Source organism: Fukomys damarensis, unplaced genomic scaffold, assembly GCF_012274545.1.
Source record: "Fukomys damarensis isolate Sample0158 unplaced genomic scaffold, DMR_v1.0_HiC HiC_scaffold_29, whole genome shotgun sequence".
Taxonomy (NCBI): domain Eukaryota; kingdom Metazoa; phylum Chordata; class Mammalia; order Rodentia; family Bathyergidae; genus Fukomys; species Fukomys damarensis.
In genome coordinates this window covers 8417277-8444234 of record NW_022900941.1, presented here as the reverse complement: position 1 = coordinate 8444234, position 26958 = coordinate 8417277, and the positions used below count along the sequence as shown (strand labels likewise).

General features: G+C 52.2%; 1 protein-coding gene across 2 annotated transcripts in view; it reads left to right on the top strand.

The window, feature by feature from the left end:
• Gli2 (GLI family zinc finger 2) overlaps positions 1 to 26958 on the top strand; it is a 232933-nt gene that overhangs the window by 34486 nt on the left and 171489 nt on the right. For both annotated transcript variants that reach the window (XM_010632270.3, XM_010632269.1), the window contains exon 2: positions 21251 to 21419. In XM_010632270.3, the coding sequence (XP_010630572.1) occupies positions 21281 to 21419 (139 nt within the window). In that variant the 5' untranslated portion in view covers positions 21251 to 21280. The remainder of the gene's footprint in view (positions 1 to 21250; positions 21420 to 26958) is intronic.

Genomic DNA, 26958 nt, shown 5'->3' with positions numbered 1-26958 from the left:
GCTGAGCCGTAGGAAGGAGCTGTGTTGAGTCTAGGCCCCTGGGGCCTCTCGGCTGTGTGTACCTGACACTTGGCACTTATCCAGCAGGGAGGACTTGTAATACTTTCTGCTACGGTCAACTGTTTGGCGGTGTATTTTGTAATAATTACAAGCAAACAATCCATGCTTAAGGTAGTAATATGGAAAGTTAAAGAAAGTGTAAATGAGGAAGGAGGAAAGGCAGTTCTGCAGCTTGAGCACAAAAGAATTCCACCATTATATATGGCATCCTGTCACCTGCTGAGGACAGCTCTGGCTGCCGGGGCAGGGCACTGCATGTGGTTGGGAAGGCTGCAGGTTCCTCTTGGGGCTGCCCAGCCTACATTCTGGAGGGCTCTGGATGATGTGCCAGCCTCCCTGGCTTGTGCCAGGCCAGGTGCTAGCTGGTGCTACATAGAGATGATCATTTCTGTTCACCTGCTATGCATCCCCTGGTAGTTACCTGCGCACAGCTGCAACTCAATGGCTGCCTTCAGGGGGCTCCCTGTTGGTTGTGGGGGTGGGGAGGGTGTTGAGGTCAGCGAACTGCATGTGCAGGCTCATCGAGCCTGTGATAGTAGTGGCATGTTGTGGGGATTCCAAGGAGTGTAGGGTGTTCAACTCTACCCTGCCGGGGCACCTGCGGGGAGGGAGAGATGACCTTCGATAGTTTTGGAGGACCTTCCTTTCTACCTTCCCTGCTTCCCTCCCTGCACCACCCGCTGAAGCTCATGAGCAATTCTAATTTTGAAGTGTGGAGCAGCCTTCTGGAGATGACCTGATGCTTTAGAAGAATCATCCTAAGCGATCAGTGCATGCCCTGGTCTGTCCATCCTGATCCAGAGTCTGCTTGTGCCTGCCCTCATTGTCGAAAGGAGGAGCTGAAGAGGCTTCCATAACAAATCCAGCAGCTGTTGGCTGCATTGTAAAGTTCCCCCGCCGCAGCCCCTAGTGCTGGGGCTTGAACCTAGGGCCTTGCACCTTATGAAACTCTGAGCTACTACAGCCAAACTCTTGCTTTTTTCCTTCTTATGTAAATAACTGCCTTACTGAGATGTAATACACATGCCATAGAATTCTCCTTTTGAAAGTATACAAAACAGTAGTTTTTAAAGTATTCTCAAAGTTGTGCAACCACACACATCTAATTTTAGAACATTTTCGTCATGCCTCAAGTAACTTTATACTCCTTAGCCAGCACACCTCCTCCCCCACCCCAGCAACCACTAATCTGCTTTCTAAGACCATCCCTTTGTGTATTCCCAAATAAAAGACCAAAAGCCGATAACCATTGACCCAGAGGTCTACGCTCTATTTTAAAACTCAGGAAATTTGAAATAAGACCCCCATCCTTGACTCCTTTGAGAGTGCAGCACAGTGAGCATTCATCGTCTTATAGAAGCAGAGCAGGGTGGGACCACCTGCTTGGACAGGGCCTGGGTGCTTGTTTGCCCTCATCTTCACCATCCCTGCTGCTGCAGGACCCTAGAGGCAATGGGCTTTATTTCACCAGTGGATGCCACTTTGTCGGTTGCTTCCTGTTACAGTTTATAAAGCCTCATGCTGCCACAGGTGGGGTTTTTGGAGGTGGCTTGTCTGGAGTGTGTGATTGATTCATGGTGTGAAGTGCTAGGATTAAGAGTGGGTGATTACTGACTCAGTCTACTGATTGGCTTGGCGCTGCCCTAATCCTGGTAGCCCAGATATAATAAAAGGGGCAGAGAGGAGCTGCTAAGTTTCCTTGCTTCTACTTCTGCCTGCCATGAACTGTTTTCCCCTGAATTGCTTGTCTGCCGTGCCCCCTGCCTTGGAGTCAGCTGATTATGACTGAAACCTCTACAGACTGTGAGCAAAATAAACCTTTCTTCCTTCAACTTTGGGCATTGGGTGTTTTGCCTCAGCAGCAAGAGAAAAGTAGCTAAGACACTTCCCAACCTTTCTTTCCCAAACCCTGTTCCATTTTGTGGCCTATCTGTCATCCACACGTTGGGTTCCCAAGTGGCTCGTGGCAGGGTTCCAAGGTCTGTTCCTAAGTGGGAGGTCAAAGACCGTCCCCCGCTTCCAGTGCCAGCCCTGGAAACGCTAGCCAACCAAGGCATGGATGTTCCAGGACCTCTCTGTCTCCTCTTTCCCCTCCCTGCCACTTCCCCTTCTGTGACAGCTCCTGCGGGCCACACTAATTTAAACTTTGTGGAGATGTGAGCCCACTTGGCATTTCAAACCGTTTAACCTGCTGTGATTGAAGCTGTGGCAATTAAATTTTAATTGAGATGCACACTGCTTAAGCAGACACAAGACAGCCACCGCTATTGCTAATTAATTTTCTTCCGAAATGACAACATTTAATAATTATGCTCCGTGACGCCTTATACAGTCTTGCTTCTTTTTCCAGTCTGTTCAGTGGTGTCCACACAGAGGTGGTTGGTGGTGGTCTAGCCCACAGTACTGCTCTGCTGTACTGTGCCCCTCGCTGTGTTCAGAGGAGCCTGCTCAAGTCTGTGTTGGTGCAGAGGCACTGTGGTTCCTGTGGAGCTCCCTGTAGATGCCAGAGGATTCCCACTAGTGCTCTGTCCCCAGAGCAGTAGGGGCTCCTGGTTGGTTTAGCCAGGGAACGGCCTTTTTAGTTAAAAATCAGAGCTGACAGCGATGGCACACACCCATAATCTCAACGCTCTGGGAGGCTGAGACAGGAGCATCACAAGTTTGATCCCAGCCTGGTAAAATTATTTACTTAGTGAGACCCAGGTTCAAAATGAAAAAATAAAAAAGGGCTGAGATGGGGCTCAGTGCAAAGGCCCTCGGTATAATCCTCAGTAATCCCACCCTTCTCGGAATCTGTAGGAGAGCAAAGCAGTGGGGAGACCAAGATTGGGAATATTCTACGGGCTTTCAAGTGTGAGCTTGGGCAGGTGGAAGGAACTGGCCCTCTGGGAGTGGGAGGCCAGGCTGAACATGTACATGGCGTGGGCACATGCTGTTCGACAAGAAGGCCGTGGTAGGGGGCCTGACCCTCCCCTGCGCTCCTGACACTTTGCACTCTGCACCCTGGGCCTGGGTCTCCTTCACTGTTCTTGGCTAAGCAGGTGCAGTTGCTAGCCTTGGCTCAACCTGGCCTGGGGCTAGGACGATCCCTCAGTGAGATGGCCCCCGACCCCACTGAGCCCTCTGAGTTGGTTGCTGTTCTTCCAGGTGGGGCAACTAGATCCCAGGCTGCTGCTACCAGGTTTCTGAGCCGGTGAAGGACATAAAGCCAGGTGGGGTGGTGATGGTGGCATCGAGCGTCTGCTGGCTGCTAGGTCTCAATGCATAGTGACACATTTGATCTTCTTGGTGCAGGTCATGCCATTCCCACTTTCCTGATGGGGAAACTGAGGCAGGGTTTTACAGCTGATAAGAGGCACCGTTAGCCTTGGATCCAGTCCTGGTCCACCCTGATCTGTCTCCTTCTAACTGTCAGCTTCTTTTTGGTACTGGAGATTGAACCCAGGACCTTCTCACTGAGCTGTATCCCCAGCCCTTTTTATTGTATTTTTTAAATTTTGAGACAGGATTTTGCTAAGTCACCAAGTTGCCTAGCCTGGGCTCCAATTTGTGATCCTCCTGCCTCAGCCTCCCAGAGTACAAGGATTACAGGTATGCATCACCACTCCCAGAAGCTTTCAGCTTTTAAGGAGAAGCTCTGCAGGCCGAGAGTGGCTGCAGAGGCCTGGGACTGAGCGGGAGCTGATCTCCAGAGGGACCCTACCCTGCCACCACCCCACTAGTGAACAAGGGAGGCCGGTACTCGAGGGCATGCTGTCAGTGGCAGGTGTGGGTGTTTGTAACTACGAGCATGCGTTCCAATGTGCAAGTGTGAATGTTAGTGCAAGCGTGTGTGCCTTTGGGTATGTGCAGCTGCGTGGATGTGAGTGATGGTGTGCATGCACGGAGGGAATTAGTGTGTTAATGTGAGCGCAGTGCGCGGGTCCTGTTCCTAGGCCTGGTGTGGGCACTCTTCTGTTCCCCAGGGTGGGTTTGCTGTTGGGGGGGGCAGTGTCAGGGACCATCTCCTGCCCAAGGCCTGGCCAGTGGGGTTTTGCGCCTAGGGTGTAGACGTGGGACTTCCTAGCCCAGGATGGGTATGTAACCCGGTGTGGTCAGGGTGGAGATGACAGAGCTTCTTTGGGGTGAAGGAGTTGCTGGGGATTTGGGGGGGACACAGGTAGTTCCCCCCAGGTAGGGCCCAAGCTTGGTAGGTATGTGCTGGACCCAGCTGTGCAGGGGGCACTGAGCATTGAGTAGGCAGAGTGTAGCTGGCAAGGCATGGTTGTGACTAAGCCTGGTTGTAACAACTTAGGATTTGGTTTCGTGTGGAGAGCTGCTGCCACTCCGTGGATGGGTCCTCCTCTAATAGCCTCGGCCCCCGAGCTGATGCCCTTGGACCCCGTGCCTGGCCTTCCTCCCTGTGATAAGACACTCATTTATTTGCCAGCCTGTGGGCTTCTTGGTGGGCTCTGTGGTGGCTCAGAGTTCACACTAAGTTTCCTGCAGTGTCTGTCCTTTCCCTTGACTCAAAATGTATTTCTTCCCTCGGTCCTGATTCTACCCTGGCAGCCCATGCTGTCGCCCACACAGCCAGAGAAAATAATTAGTGAAGAAAGTGGGCTGCCTGCCAGGTTCTCAGGGAAGGTGATGCAGGGCTGAGCCGAAGCTCTTGTCTCTGTGACAGGCGTGTGAACAGCATGGGCAGGTGCTTTCCTGGGGTCTGGGGTGTCTGAGGGGCAGGAGGTGGAGCCCCCAATTCTCCTGTCTAGAGGGAGAGACAGGGGTGATGGAGGCGTCTCAGGACCTATCTGCCTGTGCTCTGTGGATGTATAGCTGGCAGGGGCCATGTCCGGGTGAGCAAAGCACCAAGGGCTTCCTCATGGCCATGTGAAATGCAAGAAAGCCTGGTATCTTAGAAACGGGAGCTTCGCAGATGTGGTCTTGGTTCTGCCAGTACAAGATCTGTGTTGAACTAGATGAAATGTGTCACCTGGCTCAGCCCACACTTGGTTTGGGCATTTGGTCCGCCAGCCTTGCCTGAGGGACAGGATGAGGGAAAATGAGAAAGTGGAACAACTAGGTTGAAAAGTCCCCAAGTATCTCAGAGGCCAGAGTATCTTAAACCAAAGGGAAGAGCCTAGTGTCTCTCTTTACCATAGACCTGCACCCTTCCTGGGCATGGTGCAAACCAAGAGAAACTGTGGGGTGCACTGGCACGTGCTGGCCCTGTGCAGGGTACTTATATGCATAGTCGTGGGCGTCGCATTTGCCAACAGACTTGTGGACATCACAGCACTATCATCCCCCCATCTTATAGATCAGGAAACTTTGGCTCAGGAGAGTGGAGTGATTTTCTCAAAGTTCTGTCTAGAAAAGCTAGCTGGTGCCACTGCCTCTTGTGAAATCCTCCTGACAACTGGTCTTGCCCATGGCTGAGGCTTCTTGCAGGCACTTTCTGCTACAGGAATGATGCCATGAAGTCCCTGTGGTGAAGGCCTGGGGTGCACCAGCCTGCAACATGGCCGGGAGGATTGGTATGACCACACAGACGGTCTTGGCCTAATGTGTCTTCCACCCTCCCATTATCTGACCATCTCTTTATGGAGGGAAATTGAGGCACCAAGAAATTAACTGTCTTGCCCAAGACCTTATAGCAGATAGAGGAAGGGCAGGGGTTACTCTCAAATAGCCTGCCACCCCAGGCTTGCTCTGTGCTATCTTGTCTCTGTGCCATGACAGACTATGCCAGGCTGTATCCTTCTTTCTCAATAGGGGACTGGGGCCATGCAGGTCCAAGCTGCCAAAGCTTAGTGGGTATGTGTGTATAAGGATGCACGTCTGTGTGTATGTGTGTGTGTTAGTGTTTGTATTTAGGCAGTTGGAGAAAGAAAACAACACAGACATCCTTCTGCAATCCCATAGATATCACTGCGTGGTGAAGGAATGTGGATTCAGCAGGGCAATTTTTTTCCTTCATAGAGTTTAAATACCTTTGGGTTTCTCAGTTCTCATAGAGGCCTCTATTGCTCAGGGCTTAGCAGCTATTGATGAAAAAGGAAGCCTACTGTGAGCATGTGCATAGTCAGCACACACACAAACACACACACAAACACACACACAATGCTCACACACCCTTTGGCAGCTGGAAAGCAGATTGTTCTTGTATTCAGATGAAGCAGAGGTGTGGAGACCAAGAAGGTTCCGTTGCTGAGTTCCATCAAGGGGAAACAAACCGACTTGAGCAGGGCTGGCTGGCTTCCCTGCCTTCTTCCTGATGAGCAGAGACAGCCTTCTCCACTGAAATGTGGGCTTCTGGCTCCGCCTCATTGCCAAGGGTGAAAGGTGGAAGGAAGGAGAGAGGTCAGGAGGAATGAAGAAAGGAAGGAGGGAAGTGGAGGAAGTGAGTTGGGGAAGAGAGAGAGAAGTTGAGCAGGCGGGCTAGGTACAATTTAAGACAGAACCAGTGAAAATTTTCCAGAAGGTTGTGAGGGTGGCTGTTATTTGATCCTCTTCGCTAGCAGGAGCTGGAAGTCTCCAGCAGACTGTCATGTGGGATCGGAGGCAGGTGATGGTGGAGAGGCATGGCCCTGCGGTGAACGTGCTATGACATAGATGAAATCACTCTTGACTACAGACACAAGTGCAGCTTGGAGAGGTTAAGCTAAGCCTCCTGCCAAGGTCCCCTGCTTGGTAAATGGTGGAGCAGAGCCTGGTGACTTGTCTGCCTGACTCTGGCCAAGCTGTCCTCTCCTCTCCCCTACTAGTAGATGCTCCTCCCTTGGTCCAAGGATCCTGCTGCTCTCTCTGATGGGCCTCAGGTGAATCATTGCTTCATGCTCTGAGGGGAAGAGGAGTGAGTTTCCAGCTTCCTGAGTTTAGATGACTTGCTTTTCCTTCAAGAGTAGTGGCAGAGAAATTTTCCTGTAGCCCACCCTCATGGCCAGTACCTGCTCCAGGGTTTAGAAACCACAAGGCCAGGAGCTTGGCCCAGTGGAGGTCTTTTAGGGGATTGGAGGGGTCTAAGTGGCAGCTGCAGTAGGCTATTAGTCTGCCAAATGCCGGGGAGTGCTTGTATTCTAGTAAAGCTTCAGTGTGTGAATTCCATGTCTGATAATACCACCCCTTGCTCAGAACCCTTCCTTGGCTCCCCAGGACCTTCAGAATCCAGCCCAGGCTCCTGGCTTGGTACAGATTCTGTTCTCTGTACTGCACCCCCAGCTGGGCCCTGCACACGCTGTTCTTCTGCTTTCTGGCCATGCAGGTCTCCTATCACTGGCACAGCTCAGCACCTCCAGCTCACCCTCAGGCCTTGCCGAGCTGCTCACTCTGACTCATCTTGTGTTTGGTGCAGCTGGGGATCAGGATCTCTACCTCTAGGAAATCCCCAGAGCCCCCAGTCCTCCCCCCAGTGCTTCTCCATCGCAGCACTGGCACGCACTGTCTCCTGCTACCTGTCGGCTTGCCAGCAGGGCTTCCCGGGTAGGCTTCAGGTGTGGGGCCTCTTCCTGTCCCCAGGGCCTGGGCCATTGATAAGCACTGGCCACCTGAGCACTTTGAAAACAGATGGAGACAGGTCCCAGGAAGAGCGCCAGCAGCCAGGCCCAGTGCGTGCACTCTCTGCTGGTTCTTTCGGAGCCACTTAGAGCTGAGCCGGTGGGATCAGGGGCTGTCAGGCCCAATCACGCTCCATAGTAGCTTGTTTCCAAGTGTCGCTTTCTGTGATGTGCACCTTCACACTGGCTCTGTGTCCCATCGGCTGCTCTGCCCTCTGGACCTTGGTTCTGGCCTGAAGGCCATCCAGTCTGATGTGCAATCCCAGAGCTGTGTCGGCTCTGCCTCTCCCAGCATAGCCTGTGGGAACTCCCGTGGATTGCTTCTTCTACACAGTGTAAGTGTGCAGAGGCTGTCAGAGGGACCTGTTCTACCTCTGTTCACAGACATCAGAGCTGTGGCATCTCCAGCTGTCCAAGAGCCTAGCGCAGGCTGACCCTCCACCCAAGTGTGCCTGGTCCTGGGCCACTTTGTCGCATCCACCTCTCCCTCGGTGGAAACCTGTTGGCCCAGTTTCTTTGGCCTCTGTAAAAGGAGACACCAGCTGGCCTAGAAGTGGCCAGTGTTGGGAGGATGTGTTGAGAGAATAGGTCTTCTGGCAGGGCCAGGCCCTGGTGGCCTCTCTGTCCTGCTTTGAGTATCCATCCTCTAATAAGGCAGTGACTCCCTTGTCCAGCTTTGGAGGTGGAGCTGGGACATCTGATGGCAGATTTTTCTTCAGTGTCCTGCAGGCATCAGTAGCCCCCTCCCTCTTTTGAGTCCAAAAGGGCCCTGGAACTTGCCCAAGACACGGTGAGATTCTCCTCTACCCTTCATGGTCTGAAATAAGATTAGATTTGCTGTTTCTCTATTATTTTCTGTATATTAATAAACAGGACTTTCATGGAATGAAAACCAGGATGAACTTTACATTAAAAGAACATTACCCAATCCTCAGCTCTACCTGAATCCCTATCATCCGAACACATGATTTGTTTTTTCTTGTATATTGCTTCTGTCTTATACATGTGGTTTGTCTTCTCAGTAATCAAAGTATATATTCAATCTTGTTTTACTTTCACTCATTATGTGGACTTAAGCATTTGTGTATTTCCTGAAGTTTTACAACAGTGACCTTAAATTGCTGCAGTCCTGTCCCATTGTGTTGCTGTGATATCGCAATAGTAAAAACGGTCTCTCTTCTGTTAGACATGTCAGGTTTGGGCCAGGGTTTTGAGAGTATAGTTAGCCACGCAGTGAAGATTGTACGTGTTCCTTCTGCTCCGTGACAGGTGGCCTGAGGATGGAGTAGGTGTGTGGTGGGTGGTGGCTTCCTGCAGTCACTGGAGCTGGAGCTGAGCTCTCTGGTATGTCTCGGGACTACAAAACCACCAAACAGTCTGCTGTGGCTTTGGTGCCTTCAGTCTGTGGGTGTCGTGCTAGATGTTGAGTGGTCATGACCTGATTTGTGGTGATTCTGGAAGATCAAATTATTAGCTTCATTTTCCATGGAAAGATACAAGGAGGTAAGGAGGACACTGAATCACTTGCCTGGAGTTTGTAGCAAGAGGCTGAAGCAGTCTTTAGAGGCAGTACTTCACTGTTGGCTTCTGTGTCGCACAAAGTGCTAAGGTTCCCATCCCTGGAGTCTGTGAGCACAAGCCTGGGTGATGAACTGGCTACAAGGCTTTGCATCAGGGTTTTCCAACCTTGGCACTACAGACATTTTGGTTAGATAATTCTCCATTGTGAGGGGCTGTACTGGCTGTTGTAGGATGTTTAATAGCATCCATGGCCTCTTCCTACTGGCTACCAGTAGCATAATTTAGAAATTACCAAAAAATATCTCCAGATATTGCCAAATATCCCCTGGGAGCAATTCACCCCTAATTGGGAACTGCTGCTGTAGGAGATTCCTGAGTAGGATAAGTGGTTGACTACTGGATCTGTTATGATTTCCAGGACTTTCATGGGAATCCCATGCCCAGCAGGCTTCCTTGGCAGACTGTGTCCCTACCAGTGGGTGGTTGATGGGCAAGATTTGGCGTAGAGCCATCATACACACAGTCATGCATGGGCACAGGGGAGGCCTGGAGCACCTCTGCAATGTGCAGATCCCAAGTCAGGGTACAAAGCCTGGAAATCATGAACTGTGCCCCGGGGCAGGGAACCTGGATCCAGTGAGGACTATGGTGCCAATCTTGTGACCAAGGGGTTCTTGAATTGGTTGCTTCCTCTTGGCTTCTTGCCAGGTGGGAGGAGTCTCTTGGTATGAGGAAGTCACACATGGTGCCCTGGCCTCGCACAGGCTGGGGACATCCTTGCACATCTTCCAGAACAGTCCTGGTTGGGAGACTAGATTGGACCTGGGTTGTGGCACCAACTCAGCACCCAGGCCCCAGGACAAGGAGGCAGATCTGCAGGGCTCTAAGTGCATGAGGCTTTAAAGAGCATTCTCATTTCCTGTCCGGAAGCCCTCAAAATGCCCAGCCAACAAAAAGGGCTTGATTGAGTGTGCTTGGAGTGTCTCTCCCAAAGCAGAGAAGAAAGAACATGCAGCCACTACAAAGCCACTTAATTTTGCATATGGTGTCATGCCAAGAAATGCTGAAGTGCAGGAACAGGCATGGAGACCTGCTCTTTTATCAGGAGGGCGTGGGCTGCAGTGAGAGCCAAGGACAGGCATCAGCAAAACAGTGCAGGGCTTTTGGCACCTTGCTCTCCCCCTCCTCCCTCCAGCCCTCTCTGTACCATATCCCACTCTACATAGAACTGAATTTTTGAAATGAAAACCACTTAAAGTCTGACTTTATTCCAGAGCATACACCAGTCTTTTGATAGACTGTTCTTAAAAACCAACAAGCTTCAAAGGAGCAACTCACTCATGATAGATCAGGTAGGGAGTTGATGACTTTGTATCCTGTAAAGTCTGCCTGGCACCTTCTAAGTAAGACAGGGTCAGCTGGCCAGGGTGCAGTTTTCTGTCAGTCTCTGGAGTCCTTAAACCACTCTTATCAGATTTCTGCTGTATAGGAGCCACTAGGGGACATGGTGTAGGGGTCACATTGATGGTGCTCACTCACTACCTGTTTATTGGATACAGACTGTGTGCCAAGGAATGTATCACAAGAATTATAGTCAAAGTGCTGATCCACCCAGGGGCACAGGGAATGAACAGATTTGGAAAGACTTAGGATGGGAATGCATTGTTTCCCCAAATTCTAACCTCCTTCACTGAGAGCCCATACACCTGGCTTGGGCTGTAATACCTGGCATCCTGGAAATGGAGTGTAGGTGAGGTGTGTAGGCTCCTGTGCAGACAAACAGAAGACCAAGGCCTGGGAAGGCCCAGAGCAGGCAGGACCAAGCCTTACCTGGAGACAGCTTAGCAGGCTGTCCCGGGCTTCCTTCCTCCCACTTCATGCCTAAAAATCCCAGCCAATCCCATTTTGTTGGCTTCATTGCAAGAAAAAGGTGGCATTCTGCTTGCCAGGATCAAGTTGACTGTTGGTTGCTGGCAGAACCCAAGGAAAACCCAGGGTGAGACTGGTAGAGGTGGCACCTACTGCAGAGACACACACAGAGAAGAGCCTAGGCATAAGCATTGGCTGGGAGGGGTTAAGAGGGCCATGGCTCATCAAGTCAGAGTAGGAGACAGACCTAGAGATGCCAGGTCCACACATCGGCCTGGGTGTCCCAGAGCCTCCAGCACAGAGCCGCTGCCCTGCTCCTTTAGTAAGCCCTCCCACCTTTTTTCTGCTCCATCCCCAGATCTAGCATCATGATACCAGAGGCAAAGGTGACTCCAGGCCTTGCTGTTGGTGTCTGGCACACAGTTGCTGGTTTCTGAATGCTGCTGGCTTGGATTTCATCTGCTCTGTGCCACAGGCCAAAATTCTTTCTTTCTTTTTTGGTACCAGGGATCAAACTCAGGACTTTGCACTTGAAAGGCAGGTGGTGGAACCACTGAGCTAAATCCCCAGCCCCCACAGGCCACAATTCTTAATTTCACTCTGTTGTGGATGACATTCTGCTTTCTGGACATACAGCCTGCCTATCTCACAGATGGGGCGCTGAGTCAGAAATGGGGGACACCTACCCAGAGTTGCACAGCCAGTCTGGAGAGGGAATGATGTGGTTAACAGCAGACTGTGCTGTAAACCAGATCAGGGCTCTGTGACTGCCCTTTTGCAGCATTGAGCTGCCCCAGTGACAGGCTGGATGAGATGACCCCTGGAGGCCTTTCCCGGTGCTAGACTCTAGGGTCAGGTGGAGAGGCTGGAAGTTTTGGATCCAGAAGAGGCTCCTTGCATGTTAAAACTTGGGAATCCAGCCATGGTTCTCCTTGGGTTCCAAATAGGCTCCGTAAATCCCAGAGCCCATCCCCATGTCATACATGTTAGCTGGTGGGTATGGGCAAAAGTCCTCTTTGTAGTCAGCCAAGAACTACTGCCAGCCAGGTAGGGGCCTGGGATGGTCTAGCCCCTTTCTCAGGAAAGCCTTGGTGACTTGATGTTCCTTGGGCTAAAGTGTTGGGAGAGATGAGATTTGCCCTGGCTCTGCACATATCCCCCAGCCTTCTTCCATGCCCCTTGAGGGAAGGCCTGGTTTTCCTTGCTCCTCAGAGAACTTTGGTCTGGGTTCTGATCCTAAGGTCATAAACAAGCCACCTGTACCATCCCCCTGACCCCCCAAATACCATTCCCCAGTCTACACTTCACCAGGAGAAAATGTATCTTTTATTGTGTAATGGTTCAAAAAGCCCCTTGCCTTTTAAGTGATAGCACTCATTTGTTTATTTTGAGAATCAAGCGTGTTCCCTAGAGTATCCTCCTTGAGCCTGCTCACAGAACAAGGTTTGGGAGCTCGGACTGGGTGGGTAAGGCGTGGAATCACCAGGCAGACTCTGGGGAGGTTTCTGGAACAATTCTGCTTTATTCAGTAAATGCACAGGCTTATATAGAGACAACCATGGGGGAGGAGCATGGGAGGAGCATTTAGCATTTGGTGATATCTTATTGGAGGCATGGTGGAGTGATTTTTCTTGGGCCAGGTGAAGGAGTCACGGACTAGGGGCGAAGGTGAAGCCTGTTGGACCCAGTATCTAGGCACTTAGGTGAGTTAGCTCAGGAGACAGGAGTGTGACGCACCTGGCCCAGCCAGGCTTGAACTTCTCCCACACCAGAGCACAGCAGGTCCTTAGCAAACAGATGGAGTCAGTGCTGAGCACTGTGCATAGCAGAGCTTTGCTCTCAGCTAGGTTAGAATTTAAGGAAAGAATGCATTCCCCTTCCAAGGCCTACTTAACTTGATACCCTGGCAGCACTGCCTACAGCAAACATTGTGAGTTGATTACTGCATCTCCTGTGGCAGACATTATGAGTTGATTATTGCACCTCTCCCAACCTCAGAAAGCCCGATGTTGCCCTCAGTTTAGTCCTTCCCATAGAGTGCTCACAGGTCATAGAAGCTGCAAGCTGTCCACCACCCTCACCTTGTGGGAATTGAGGCCGGAGGGTAGGTTAAGAGAAGGATTCTTGCCACTGTAAGTGCCTTGAGAATATTTGTGGGTTCTGTTAGTCTCTGAGTCAGTCGTCAGATATTGGCTTGAGCCTATGCCTGAAGTATGTGTAAGGAGAGACAGATAAACATAAACAGGTTAGGGTCATGGATCACAGAGACAGACCCCAAGCCAGGGATGTCAGCAAGGAATGTTTGTCTCCCTGAGGGGTCCTGGCACAAGGGCCAGCTTAGGATGGGGCAGAGCAGTCAGCCTGGGGAGATGGGGCCTTGGCACCATGACCAGGACTGGACCTTATCCTGGACACCCCTTGCTGCTGCTTTTTCCATTTTCTGAGAGTATCTTGGGCATCTTCTCATTAACTACCCCTTGGTGCTTCCCCTGCACCCACCCTCGGCCTTGGCAGGAGCTTGGTTCCTGGATCCTTGTGCCGGCCCATTCTGGGAGTTCTGACATCCTCACAGTTTTGCACTCCCACAGAGCCTTTTCCCCTGCCTGTGGCCTGCCCTGGGCACTCTGTTTTTCCTCCTTGGGCCAGAGGCTGCACTTGTTTTCCCCCTAGGCTCAGGAATCATCCTTCAGAAACACACAATACAGCTGTTAAAATAGCTGGGTCTGGCAGAAGGGCCATACAGTGGGCCCCTTGTCTGCTTGCAGACATGGCCTCCGAAGAACATGTCCCAAGCCTTTGCAGATGGGGGGGGGCATGCCAAGGAGTCCCTGGGCTTCTGGTCTTTCTGGGGAAGAAGGGGTCTGAAGGCAGGAGTGTGAAATCCAGTATGATGGGCACGTCGTGGAAAGCTGCCACTCCAACCCTTTCAGCAGCAGACCCTGGAGCCTCTGGCTCTGGGTGGGTGGAGGAAGTCCAGTCTCCGGCAGAGCCTGCTGCCAGGGGCACAGTGCCCAGAAAAGGCCTCATTGCTCCTGGGGCCAATGGGGTGCTGTTCAGGCTGCAGTGATGATGCCCTGTGTGTGCCAGGCACGTGAGCGAAGTACCATTCATGCCCATTCTACAGATGAGGAAACCCAGCCTTAGGAGGAGTGGATTCTTGTCCACATGGGTGCTCTTTGTCTGGCATCTGCACTTTGCTTCCCTGTGAAGGTGCCACCTGTGACCCTTTTCAGGCAATGGAGTAAAAGTCTCCACTAATGGATAAAAGGGTTGGTTGGCTACACCTGGCACCCTGGGTAGAAAGGACTTGGGTTTGTGGGATTTGGAGCATGGTGTTGTTGGTGGAGCAGAGAGAGTGATGCTCTGGGTAGAGAAGCATGGGGAGGTAGATCTGGCCTGGCGTTTTCAGGGGATGAACCCAAGTAAAAAAAAAAAATACACGTAAGTTGGGTTACCTTCCCAAGCATCAGCCTCAAAGCGGGTCTTAACCATAGCTCCTGGAAGAAGAAAGCCATCCTCATAGCCATCTGCTCAGGTCTGAGGCTAGCTGTGCTTAGGAGCTCCCATCCGTCCTGTCCCAGCCCAGCAAGCCCATGAATTAGGGTTACTTAGCTGTTTTCCCGAACATCAGTTAGCCCAGGGGCTGGGCAAATTAGGGAGCTTTTCTACTTGGAAAAATAAATTCAAGCAGTGATAAAGAAGCAGGTGCACCTGCTGCGGGGGTGAGTTTTGCATGGTGCCTGCCTCTGGCCATGCTGGGAGCTGAGGCTTTGCTTCTGGCTGACTTCTGGGTTCAGCAGATCAGTAGGGAGGCTGGCCAGAGTATGGTGCTAAAGCAAGACCCAGGAGGTGCGTCCATATCCTTCCTAAACAGAGGTCTTCTCCCAGCCTGTCGTTCCCAGAGACCCTGTCAGCCCAGCAGTGCCCTTCCTCCTGGTTGATCTGATACTTCATCCTTTTGGAAATGATTTCCTACCTTTTCCTCTTGTCCCAGAATGTGCCATCACTGCCTCGTTGCCTCCAATCATGCCTTTCCTTGTCCTAGGGTCTTCTCTTGCCTCTGCAGGTCAAGCGCAAGGCCTTTTCATCTCCACCTTGCAGCCAGGAGCAAATCCAAGGGCATCAGGAAGCCCCTCTGACCTCCCCAGTCCATAGGATTTACTTGTTGAGTTCCCATGAGCACAATCTCTCTGCTCCTTTTAGCATCGATTGCCTTACACTCCCATAAACTCTGCAAATGCATCAGCTTGAACAGCACCCTTGGGAGAAACCAGACCCTACAAAAGATACTTGGGACGCTGGGCTGGTCAGACATAGGAGGATTTGCCTTAACCTGCCCCAGAGTTCTGCCACCTTGGACAAAGTTCTGCCCCACCCCTGGACAGAGGCACCGAGGTTAAGTAACCTTCCCAAGGCTACACAACCAAGACATGGTAGTTCTGGTAGCCCCAAGCAGGTTTTTTGGATTCTGCTTTTCTAGTTTTTCCATCGTAGTTGAATTCTTTGGATACAAAGATACCTGCCACATGCAAGCATCACAGTCATAACCTTGCTGGGATGTGCATTGTCTCACTGTCCCTGGGGAGTCCAGGTTAAGGTGGCAGAACTTTGGGGCAGGTTAAGGCAGATCCTCCTATATCTCACCAGCCCAGCATCCCAAGTATCGTTTGTAGGGTCTGGTTTCTCCCAAGTGTGCCCGCTTCCCCCAAGGGTGCAGGATGGACATAGGGGCTGCAGGAGCCTCACAGGGAGAGTGGAAAAGTGGCCAGTCCATATGGGAACTGTGGTTTCCCTCGCAGCACTGGGTGGCCAGAGGAGGAGAAGACAGAGTGAGGACTTCCACATGTGCCCCAGCTCTGGACAGCTGTGGGTGGACATCAGTTTATCTTCCCTGAGCTCCTTTTTGGGGCTGCCCTTGAGCTACCAGAACTGTTGTCCTGCAGGTCCCCTCACAGCAGCACAGGCTTCGATCTCCGTAGGGACAGGCGGGCAGAAACAGGTGCAGGCATGGCTGGAGTTCTGCGGGTAGTGCAGTCTGTAGATGCCCGGGTTGTGCCCTGGTCCCCTGTAGGAAGGTGGTCTTGTCTTAGAGACACCCACCTGCAGGGGTCTCCCGGCCCTACCCATTCTAGTCCAGTCTTTATGTGGAGCACCTGCTGTAATATGTGTTATAAGTGTTTCGGGAGGCTGGCTGTCTCCTCAGCCACTCAGAGGGAGTGACAATGCTCTGTGTTAGAGGGGCACAAACCAAGGCTCAGAGAGGGGCTGCAGCATGGCCACGTACACACAGCAGATGCGGGCTACCCTGGCACACATGCCTCTATCTGGGAGAATTAAATACATCTAATTAAAATAGGTTCATTTTGCTGCCAGCCATGAAGCGGGTTGTCCCTAGCTTGATGTAGTCCTGGGATAGCCTCACTTTCTTCATTCTTTTTTCCCTTCAGCATGGTGTGGGACAGTAGAATTGAAGGCCACGCCTGGCTTCCCGGTGCTCCCAACGCGGGGAGTCAGAGCCCCATCGCTTTCACGCTGCTGGCCTTTGTGATCCGGTGCCTGACTTGTGTTCCTTAGCACCCTTACGGATGACCATTTTCCTGGTGGGGGACCGGGAGATGAAACAACCGTGCTGGTCCATGTGAGGAGAGCCCAGGACAGCCCAGTGCAGGACAAGTCCTCAGGGCCTTCGGGCATCAGTCTGAGCTGAGTCCCTGCTCTCCTTCTGGTGATAATGAGGGGATAATTGTTCTGAGTTTTTATCTGTGTTGCTACCTACTCTCTGCTTTAGGGCCTTCCACAAGTTTCGTCTTATTTGATCTTAAAAATAAGACTGCAACGAAGCTTAGGGGGATGTTACTCAGCTCTAGTGTGTGTGTTTGCCTGGATCCATGTGCATGCATGTGGTATGCATGCATGTCTGTGTTTGACTATATGCAGGCTGTGCATGCACATATGTGTGTCCGGGTATACGTGTGCATGTGGTGCATGTGACCACATTTGCATGTGTGACCCTTATACACGAACCAGGCTGTGCGACGCAGTATATGTGTGTGAGGTCTGGGTGTATGCATGTTTGTGTGTGGATGTATGTACATGCTGCGTATGCCTCACACATGGCAGGCACCAAGAGTGTGTGCCGTGTGAGTGTAAGCCTGTGTGTGTGTGTGTGCCCCTGCATGTGGCTAGGGCACGCCTGCCGCTTGGCTGAGATCAGACAGGAGGTGAGAACACCGTGGCTGCAGTAACTGTGACCCCTGGGAGAAGCGGTCTCCTCTCTGTCCCAGAGACTGATTTCACCCAGGGAAGAGAGCTCTAATTCCTGTGACTCACTTGCCTGGGGAGTTCAAAGCAGGCAGGTGGCAGGAGGTATCTGGGATTTCAGGTTGCAGGGTGATTTGCTCAGTCTGCTCTGATTATTAATTTATTCTTCAAGCCAGTCCTGTACCTCAGTTCTTAACCTGTTCTGTGCCGTGGGCACCTTAGTAACCTGGTATCATTATTATTATTATAGAATAATGCTGTAAACGTATAGAATAAAATGCGCAGGATTATAAAACAAACCAATTACATTGAACGCAACTACTAAAATGTCAGAGGCTCCGGATTTGTGACACAGTAAAGCGTGTGCCTCTTTACTGATACATCAAATGCAAGGTCGGTGGTACCATAGATGGGCAGCCGAGGCGAGCACAGGTGCTCCAGATTCTATGCACACACGGCACGGCAGGCTCACAGTTATGGTGATTTCATTGCCCAGTTTCGTGCCCGAAGGAGACACCAACTTCCAGTCGAAGTTAGTGAAGGTAAAAATGTCTTTCCTGGTTCGGTTGTGCAGTCTTATCTTAAGTGAAACTTGTATCCTGTTCGGGAGTGACAAGGCTTTATGAGCACCCCATTCAGTGTCTCCTTCTCTGGCTTGTGCATCAGAAATACAGAGCGCTTTTTGACCTAACCATCCATCCAGACCTGCCGTTGGTTTCCAGGGAGGTCCTAGGATCTCACCCAGAGCTTCTTGGTGCTGCCAGCACCCCTGCTGAGGCCCCCAGGGTGACCTGAATGCAGTGTCTCACTGGAAAGGGGGCTCCTCCCAGACACAGGTCTGGCCCTGTGGCTCAGTACAATACTGAGGAGTGTGGCTGCAATTGCTTTTTCGAGTTCTCTGGCTGATGCCAGGTGCAGGGCTGTGTAACCGTCAGTAAAGCAAGGCTGTTGACCCTCCTCCTGGGAAGCCTGTAGCTCCCGGGGCCTTCTGTTGGAGTTTTCATGGAGCCATGGGAACTGTTTCAGGACGGACCACCAGGCCCCCTGCCGAGGTCTGGGAACTGGATCCAACCCCTCCCTACTGTCCCCGGGTGGCCTCTGGGGCCCAGGTGGGGCTGCTGGCTGAGGCTGCCTCGGAGGAGCTGTGAGGAGTGAGAACGGCCGCCTGGGACCCTGGGCGCCTGGTGTTTACCCCGAAATTGTGCTAATCCCACTGATTCCTGTGATTCACACAGACTCTTGGCTCGGTCTCCTGTCTTCCTCTCCGGGGAGGGGTGGCCAGGGGAGGGCAGCAGACGCCCTGTGGAAGGTGAGGCCAGGGGCACGGTGGGCACCTGCTACTTGTCAGCCCCCAGGGGGGCCAGAGCCCCAGGGCCTCTGTGTGCACAGCTGCTCACCCTGGCCAGAATCATGCTGCCACAGCCTGCGTCCTGGGAACCAGAGTGAATTCCTTTCCTTCTTGAGCACACTCCACAGCCCTGTTCTTGTGACCAGGCCCTGGAGCCTCAGGTGGCATTTTGGTGGAGGACTGGAGTGGAGACCTGTCCCTGCTCACTCCCTAGGAAGTGGCTTTGGGCAGTTTACTTCCCTGTGGGAGCCCCAGCTCCTTCCTGGGCTAGAATTGGGAACAACATTTGCTCTGCCACTTAACAGGGCAGGATGCTGGCACAGGGAGCTGACGCTGCTGAGCCTTCATCAGTTTAGGCTACTGAAACAGAGCGCTGGGGGCCGTGTAGGAAAACAAGGCTGTTGCTTATGGTCCTAGAGGTCGGGAAATCTGAGACTGAGGCTCCGGCAAATGCGGTCCCCTTTCCTCACTGATGAGGCTGTGGTTGCATCTGCACACAGTGGAAGGGGTTAGAGGGCTCCACGTAATCTCTTTTAGAGGGCACTGATCCCTTCATGAAGTGTTAATTACTGAAGCTCGCTGTGGTGGCTCACACCTGTAACCCCAGAGACTCGGGAGGCTGAGGCAGGAGGATCACAAGTTCAGTCTCTTTGGGCAATACAACAAATTCTGTCTCAGAGAAAAGAGGGGTCTTTGGGGGGATGTGGCTCGGTGGTAGAGGGCTTGCCTAGCCAGTGTAAGGCCCTGGATTCGATCCTCAGCACTGCTTAAAAGAAATTTAGTGAATGAATATGCAGCTACCCAGCAAAGCCTCCTCCCCGTGCAGCCTCAGCATATGGGACCATGGTGTTTGCAAGTGCAGTCCCAGACTGTGCCAAGGCATTTGCTCAGCCTTTGGTAGGAGGTTCCCACCCACCAATCTTGCCACCCTGGGATGATTCCCAGTCTGGTTCTGGTTACCACTGTGCAGTTGAAACGGCTCAGCCTCAGGCCGATCTTCGTCTCTTGGTAGGAGGTGATGGAGCCTATTACTCTACTGCCTCCCGAACACATCCTTCCTGGGTTGACTCCCAGCACTCCATGCCCTCCTGTGGTTTTTCCCTCTTCCTCCTTCCCAGCTCCCAGCCATTCTGCTCTCTCTTCTCAGCTGGCAACTCTCGTGTTTCTGTGTTGGAATTGTCCCTTCCACTGTCGGGGCCGTCTTGGCCAGTGTCTGCAATATCCCCTCTTAGCCCGTGACGCCCCCTCCCCAGGGCTCCAGATTCGCAGTCTAGAGCACAGGTCCCAGTAGGCCCTTTGAACTTCATGTGACCCAAGCAAGCTTCTGGTTTCTGTCCCCCAAACTCCTCCTCCTCTGTTCTGCTCTCTCTGTTTGCGGATACTGAAGCTTGAGCCCAGGGCCTGGAACGTGCTAGGCAAGTGCTGCCACACTGAACTACAGCCCTCTCCCAGCCCCTCTCCGTCTTTGTAAATGGTGCCACCATTCATCCATCCTGATGCTCACACACACACCTTCCTTTTAAACTTTTCGCTTCCCTGTTCTCTTCTGGAGAATTTGATACAGATAGCAGCATGTGGAGGTGACGGAGCACCCTGCAGAGATGCTTGGAGCTGGTGCCCTGCCTCCCGCTGGGTGTCCCAGCCTTCACCATGACGCCCCCTTCCTTTCCACTCCGCACTTTCGGTCCACAGCAGTGCCTGTCTGCTCTGCCAGATGGGGCCGAGTCCCACCAGCTGCACCACCACCGCTCCCACCCGGACACTGTCATTGCGGCTCTGTGGGTTGGTGTAGGAGCACCGCCTAGCCTGCCCCTGCCGCTGTCTGTTTTTTGTGCACCAGTAAAGCAATCCTTTACATTGCGGGTCACGTCTGGTAACTCCTCTGCTCGAAACCCTGCAGTGCCGCAGTGCTCACTTGGCCGGGAGCTCCCCTGGACCGTCAGCGGCTCCTGCTGTCCCCCTGCCCCTCCTGCTCTTCTGCACCCAGCTACTCTGCTTTCCCATTCGCGCTGCCTCCCGCTAACTGAAATAAACCTGCATTTATTTTGTTGCTTATTTATTTGTCTCCCGTGTAGACGGCGAATGCCACGTGTTGCACTAGGTGTGATGTGGGATGCTTAAAAAGGAACTTAAAAAACGACATGGACTGAGTGCATGTGAGTCAGTGAAGGAGGAAGATGTGTGGGCCAAGTGGGGAATAAGTGAATGGCTGGGCCTCCAGCTCAATAAGTGGAAGATGGATTTTGGCGGGCAGGGAGGTACTGGATGACTATCACCTTTCTTTGAAGTCTTCTAGGTGGTTGTAATTATATTTACGTTATTTCCTCTGATGCTAAGTTGGAAATTATTCTTTCCGGATATAATTTCTCATGTACTTCTGATCACTCATACCAGTAGGAACTTGTTGCTTAGATTTTTCAGAGTCCGGGAAAAAGACAACAAAAATGTTCTGCTGTTGTCCCTGTGGTGGTTTAGCAGACCAGATGAATCTCAGGATGAATAATTCTCAAAAGTAATTAAGCACTCCTTCCCAATTATAAGAGCGAGGAGGAAGTTGGTGGCTTCTTGGAGAAGCGAGTGGCAGCAGGAATCTGGGTCAGTGCTTGCCTGCTGGTTGGGGTGCAGTGTTAGTGAACGTCTTTGTCATCTCCTTCAGGGTGGCCACCCAGGACTATGAACGGCTGACATGGAGACGTCTGCCCCAGCTACTGCCTCGGACAAGAAAGAAGCCAAAAGTGGGATCCTGGAAAGCAGCACTTTTCCCGAGCCGGGTAAAAAGGCCTGTCCTCTCGCGGTGGCAGCGGCTGCCGTGGCTGCCCAAGGAGGTACTTTCTGTTTTATACTCTGTGAGCAGCAGGGGTGTTTTTCATTAGCCTATTAGGATTTAATGAGAGTGGTGGCCCCTGTCATCAGGGACACATGCTGGGTTTATGGAGGGCAGCGAGCAGGGCACCCTTGCGCCCTGGAATCCCAGGCCGAGTGACAGTGGCCAGCAGGTTTCCGTGGAGGTCTGGCCACCCCAAAGCCTGAGGACTGAGGCGTCTCACATTCTGTAGGTGGGGCCTGAGCACAGGGAAGGGGAGGAAGGAGGAGCTGCCGGGTGACCCTGGGGTGCAGCTGGCACATTTGAGATGTGCCCAGAGAGCTTCTTGCCTCTTGCCTGCGGAGGACTATTTTGGAAAGTAATTGTCTCCTGATGCCTTCTAGCTATAATTAGAGGGTCAGGTATGGAATTTAGTATCTTAGGTGAATTTCTGGCCAACTTAATTATAACAGAAGGGACTCTACGAGCCACAGCCTCTCATTTTACTGCCCGAAAGAGAAATACTCTCTGGTTTCCACTGGCCCGTGCCAGCATCCCGTTGGGAAAGTTTGGCGGGAAGGCGAGACCTCCCTGTGTGACTGTGCAGTCCATCTGGAGGCCGAGGACTATTTCTGTCTCAGAGGAATGGAGAGACTGAGATTTCTTTCCTTTGCTCTTTTATTCAAGTGCATTTAGTCATGCCCTGTTGCTCTTGCTGCCGGGAGCACAGCTCAGAGCCTTCGCTCACTTTGATGAGCGCACAATCGTGGGGGCTTGTTAAAGTGCTCACCCCGGTGGCCAAGGCGGACTGGGGCTGAGCTTGTGCGTTTGCCTCTGGCACCGAGCCTGTGGGCTACAAAGGGCATAGGAAGCCCAGGGAAAGACCCTCTGAGGGCTTAGGGGTTGTTTCTAAGCATGGATTTGAGGACCTCCAGGTCCTTGTTACTATATTTATTTTATTTTAAGTCAGAGGTCATTATTTAGAAGTTGGCCGGGGCTAGGAGAGGGAGATCCGAGGCCAACATTTGAGTACCTCTAGGAGGTGGGCATCTGGCCTCCTGACCTGAAGGACACCCTGAGACCCTGGTTCCCCCGTATGGTGCTCTTCTGGCCTGACATCTGTAAGGAGGGGCTGCAGCAGGGGTGTGAGAGGGTGGCGACAGAACTACACATGGTGTGGGAGGAGCTGAGGCCGAGGCAGTCCACCCACACAGGGCCAGAGGAGTTGAGACTGGGTGTGGCCCAGCAGAATCCTGGCTCTGCCATCAGTTCTCCCCTGGGTCTGGCCATCCCAGCCTATGGCGACATCTCATTTGTCCGTCTGCCCGATTCTTGGAGGCCCAGTGAGCTCCCAGGAGCGGGGCCTCTGTGTATCTCTGGCCTTCTTCCAAGTATGCAGTGCCATTTACCACAGCAGAGGACAGACTAAGGCAGTCATTAGATAGGAATTAGGATGCAAGTGGGGCAGACCCTCTAGCATCAGACCTGGCTGTCCTTGTTGGGGTAGAAACAAGTGTTTGAGGGATTCTCTGTTGCGGGCCCCAAATCTTGGAACACCACAGCCCCAGAGAAGCCCGTACTTTTCCCTACCCTGCCTGCCCCAGCATGGCCTTCCTGTCCACCTATGCCGGTCCACTGTCCTCTTGGCCCTGACCCGGGGGAGCTTGGCTGATGAGGTTTAGCACAGGGTAAACATGACTCCTGTGGGCAAGCAGCCTGCAGGTGCATGTGCTGGGGACAGTCACAGGGACTCAGAGTGTTCTCTTCATCTTGTTCTCTATACCTCCTTGGGTGGCTTGCCTGCGAAGGACCCTTCTGGAGTCTGAGAAGAGCCACTGTTTACACTTGGAGCACAGTGGGGACGGTGGGGTGGGTCCCCTGTGCCGGTGGACTGTGGTGGCTGCCCCTGGAGGAGGAGCAAGGAGGGCCAATGGTGCAGCCCCGGGGCGCTGCCTGAGCTCTGGCTTTCCTGATCTGTTTCGCAAGGGGATTTGATGGATGTTATCCACAGACTTTAAGCTCTTGGGACCTCACTCTTCCTTAAATCTCACTGGATGGTGGCAGAGATGCTGTGGGCAAGGCTCTTGGTACACTCAGCACACTCGAGGCTCAGATAGTTCAGCAGAGCCTCTGACATGGGCCCATCCTCAGGAACACATCCTGTCAACAGGAGAGGTGAGTTGACTGTATGAGAGCAGGTGCCAGGCGGTAGCAGGCAGCTGATGTGGGTCCCCTTGGTAGTGGGGGCACCCTTGTGCTCACCTTTACTCTCGGCATCTGGTGCTGGGCCTAGCAGGAGGGGCACTGAGGGACTCTGTTGGACCTAGTGGTGCAGGAGAAAGCGTGAGATTGGCACAGAGCGGGGGCCAGGAGGCAGCCCCATGAAGCCGGCAGTTTTTACCCAGCCCCTGAGGCGTGGGCATTTGGCCTGTCGGCTCATGGTCAGGTGTGGCCAGTGGGTGGGGTGGCATGGCTTCACAAAGGTCTGGGGCGGGACCATGTAGCAGGGACACCCTGTGTTCTGGGCTCACCAACCTCCCCTACCCCAGGCCATCACCAGTCCTTGGTGCTTCTGTGCCACCCCTAGGGTGGTAAGACTTCAGTTGTTCTAACAAGGAACATACCTTCAGACAGGAAGACTCCATTTCAGCATTACTTATATCTGTGAGACGTTGGAACTAGTCTGCTCAGTGATGGGGGATTGACTAAACAAACCACATCGAACATTTGGAACAGGATGTTAGGCATCACTGAAACTGTTTACCAAGACTTCATAACTCAAGGGGGGGCACATGCTGATGTTCTAATATGAACTGTACACAGCAGGACAAAGCTGGTCACAAGCACAGCTAGTAATGAAAAAGTGCAGGAAGGTCCTGGGTGGGAGGTGGGTGTTCCGGTGGCAAAGCTGAGAAAGCCAGGTGGGATCTCTGAGCCTTGGGCAGGCAGAGCCTCCCCTTCCATAGCTACTGTTTCTGTAGCTGATCCTGAGGCCCAGGTGGGAATGGGACTTGCCCAAGGCCACTGGTCATTTCAGTAGAGAGCTGGGCACAGACAGGGGTTGAGGGCAGTCCTGCTTCCTATACAGCAAGTCTCTTTCAGGTGCAGTCATTTTTCAGTACCCAGGCGAAGACTTCCAGGGTGCCTGGGGACACCAAAATCTTAAAGAAGCTTAAGTCCCTTAAAAAAATGGTGTAATACTTGTATATGACCTATGCACATTCTTCCACATGCTTTAAATCATTTTTAGATTGTTTATAATACCTAATACAATATAAATGCTATGTAAATGTTTGTTATACTGTGTTGTTTAGGAAACAGTGACAAGAAAAAAAAATCTGCATGTTTAATATAGATGCAATTTCCCACTCCCGCTTAGATAGTTTCTATCTGCAGTTGGTTAAATCTGGTGATACAGAACCCTTAGAAATGAAGGGCTGACTGTATTTGCTTTTATTAATTAAAATGTATTGTATGGTGGTGGGAATGGAACCCAGAGCTTCTTACCTGCTGGGCAAGTGCTCTACTAGTGAACCCCACCCCCCACCCCCTTGAATTTCTTTTCGATCTTTATGTTAGATTGTTTGGGAGTGAGTGGGCTGCTCATTTGGCCCCAGATCTGCTATCCTCTGGAGTGTCAGCCACAAACAGTCTTCCGTGTGTTACGATGCTGCTCCTTCATCGATGCTGGGGCTGGCAGCTTCTGCCCTTTCCGGCCAGCCAGATGTTTCAGGTGTGAGGCCATGACATATTTGCCAAGTCTCCTGGCCTGAACGGCCTCTGCTGCTTGACCTCACTAAAGTGTCCACAAGGCCGGACTTGCTAGGGGTCGAGGTGGGGGTCCTCACCTCCCTGAGCCAGGCACGCATCAGAAAACCTCTGCAGAGTAGGGTCGAGCAGGGCGAGGTGGCCCCAGGAAAGAGCAGCACAGTCTTCCGGCTGGCGGGAGCAGCTCCTGAGAGCAATGGCAGAAACGCACAGGGTGGTTCTTTCCCAGCCTCTTCAGCTAACACTTTGGAGGGTATAAATCTTTAAAAACACATTTTGGCCCAGAGGTTTCTCCCTGCCTAATTTTTCAAATGGTGTAATTTATAGGCAGTTTGATTCAGATGTTTCTCATTGCTTTATACTGAAACTGTCCAAATACTGTCATATTTTCCTCCTCCATCATGGGTTTTCTTTCCAAAACTATTTCTGAACCTCTCTGTGTGCCTCAGCAGAGTCCTAGGAACCTGTCCACCCTAAGCCTTGGGGACAGACACAGAGACTGGAACTGTGAGATGCAGAGCTGGGTCTTGATCTCACATTTTGCTCATCTCTGAAATCAGGCAGCCAGACAGGCTGGGCCAGGCGTGCTCCCATGTGGTCCTCCCCCAGCAGCCGCAGCAGCAGCAGCTCCTGGGAATTGCTAGAAATACTAATTCTGTGAGGTTTTGGTGTTGGGTAGGGCACCCAGGGCCTTGTGCATGCTAAGCCTGGCTCTATCACTGAGCTAACTCCCACACCCTAGAAATGCTACTTCTTAGGCCCCAACCCATACCTGCCAAATCTGAGCCTATGGAAACGGGACACAGTAACCGTGCTGAAAGAAACCTCCTGTGTGCTTCCGATGCACTCTCTTTCGCCCCTTTTTTTTCTTATTTTTGTGGTGCTGCAGTGGAACCCAGGGCCTCGTGCATGCCAGGCAAGCACTCTTCCACTGAGCTGCACCCCAGCCCTGATGCACTCTTAAATTGGAGAGCCTCTTGTACTGGTTGCAGGAGACAGAGTGGGCCTTCCCATGTATAACGTGGGAGTGATACACAGAGCTGCTTTGTAGAGACCACAGGGGATTAATAATGCACTTCCGAATGTCTGACACAGGGTGCCTATAGATAGGAGCTTCTAACACTATCCCTCTTCAGTAGGTTAGTAGTGAGAAACAGGCCGTACAGCCTGACTGCCTGGTTGCTTCTCAGCGCTGCTGACATCAGACATATCTGTGCCTCAGTTTTCTCCTCTGTAAAATGGACACAATAGTGGTACCTGTTTCATCACGCTGTGTGAGACTACATGAGTTAGTATACAGAGCATGTTAGAAGTGAAGGCCACAGTTAGCTCCCTGTGAGGGCTCAGGAATGTACTTGCTAATGAACTGTTACCGTTCTTACCAGGTTTCCTCTTCTGGCTCTGCCTGACTTGGCAGTCTCCCTTACACTGGTCACTGTTTTTTTTTTTTGGTACCGGGGATTGAACTTGGGTCCTGTGCTTGCAAGGCAGGCCACCGAACCACTGAGCTAAATCCCCGGCCCGCTGGTCACTCTTGCCAAGGCCAGACAACTACGGGGGAGTCTAGTTTCTGGTGCCTTCCTGCTCAAGACTGATGAGAGCCCTGCCTGGGTTGGAAACCAAACCTGGGCTCCTGTTCTGCTTCGCTGCGCTTACCTGACGGGGTCTCTGGCCTCTCCGCCTCAGCCTCCTCCTCCCCTTCACACCGGAGGTGGGGCCCGTTCAGAGGGTGCCAGAGCTGGTCAAGCCTGAGTCACAAGGGACAACTGTTCTCAATGCAGGTTCTCAGGGTG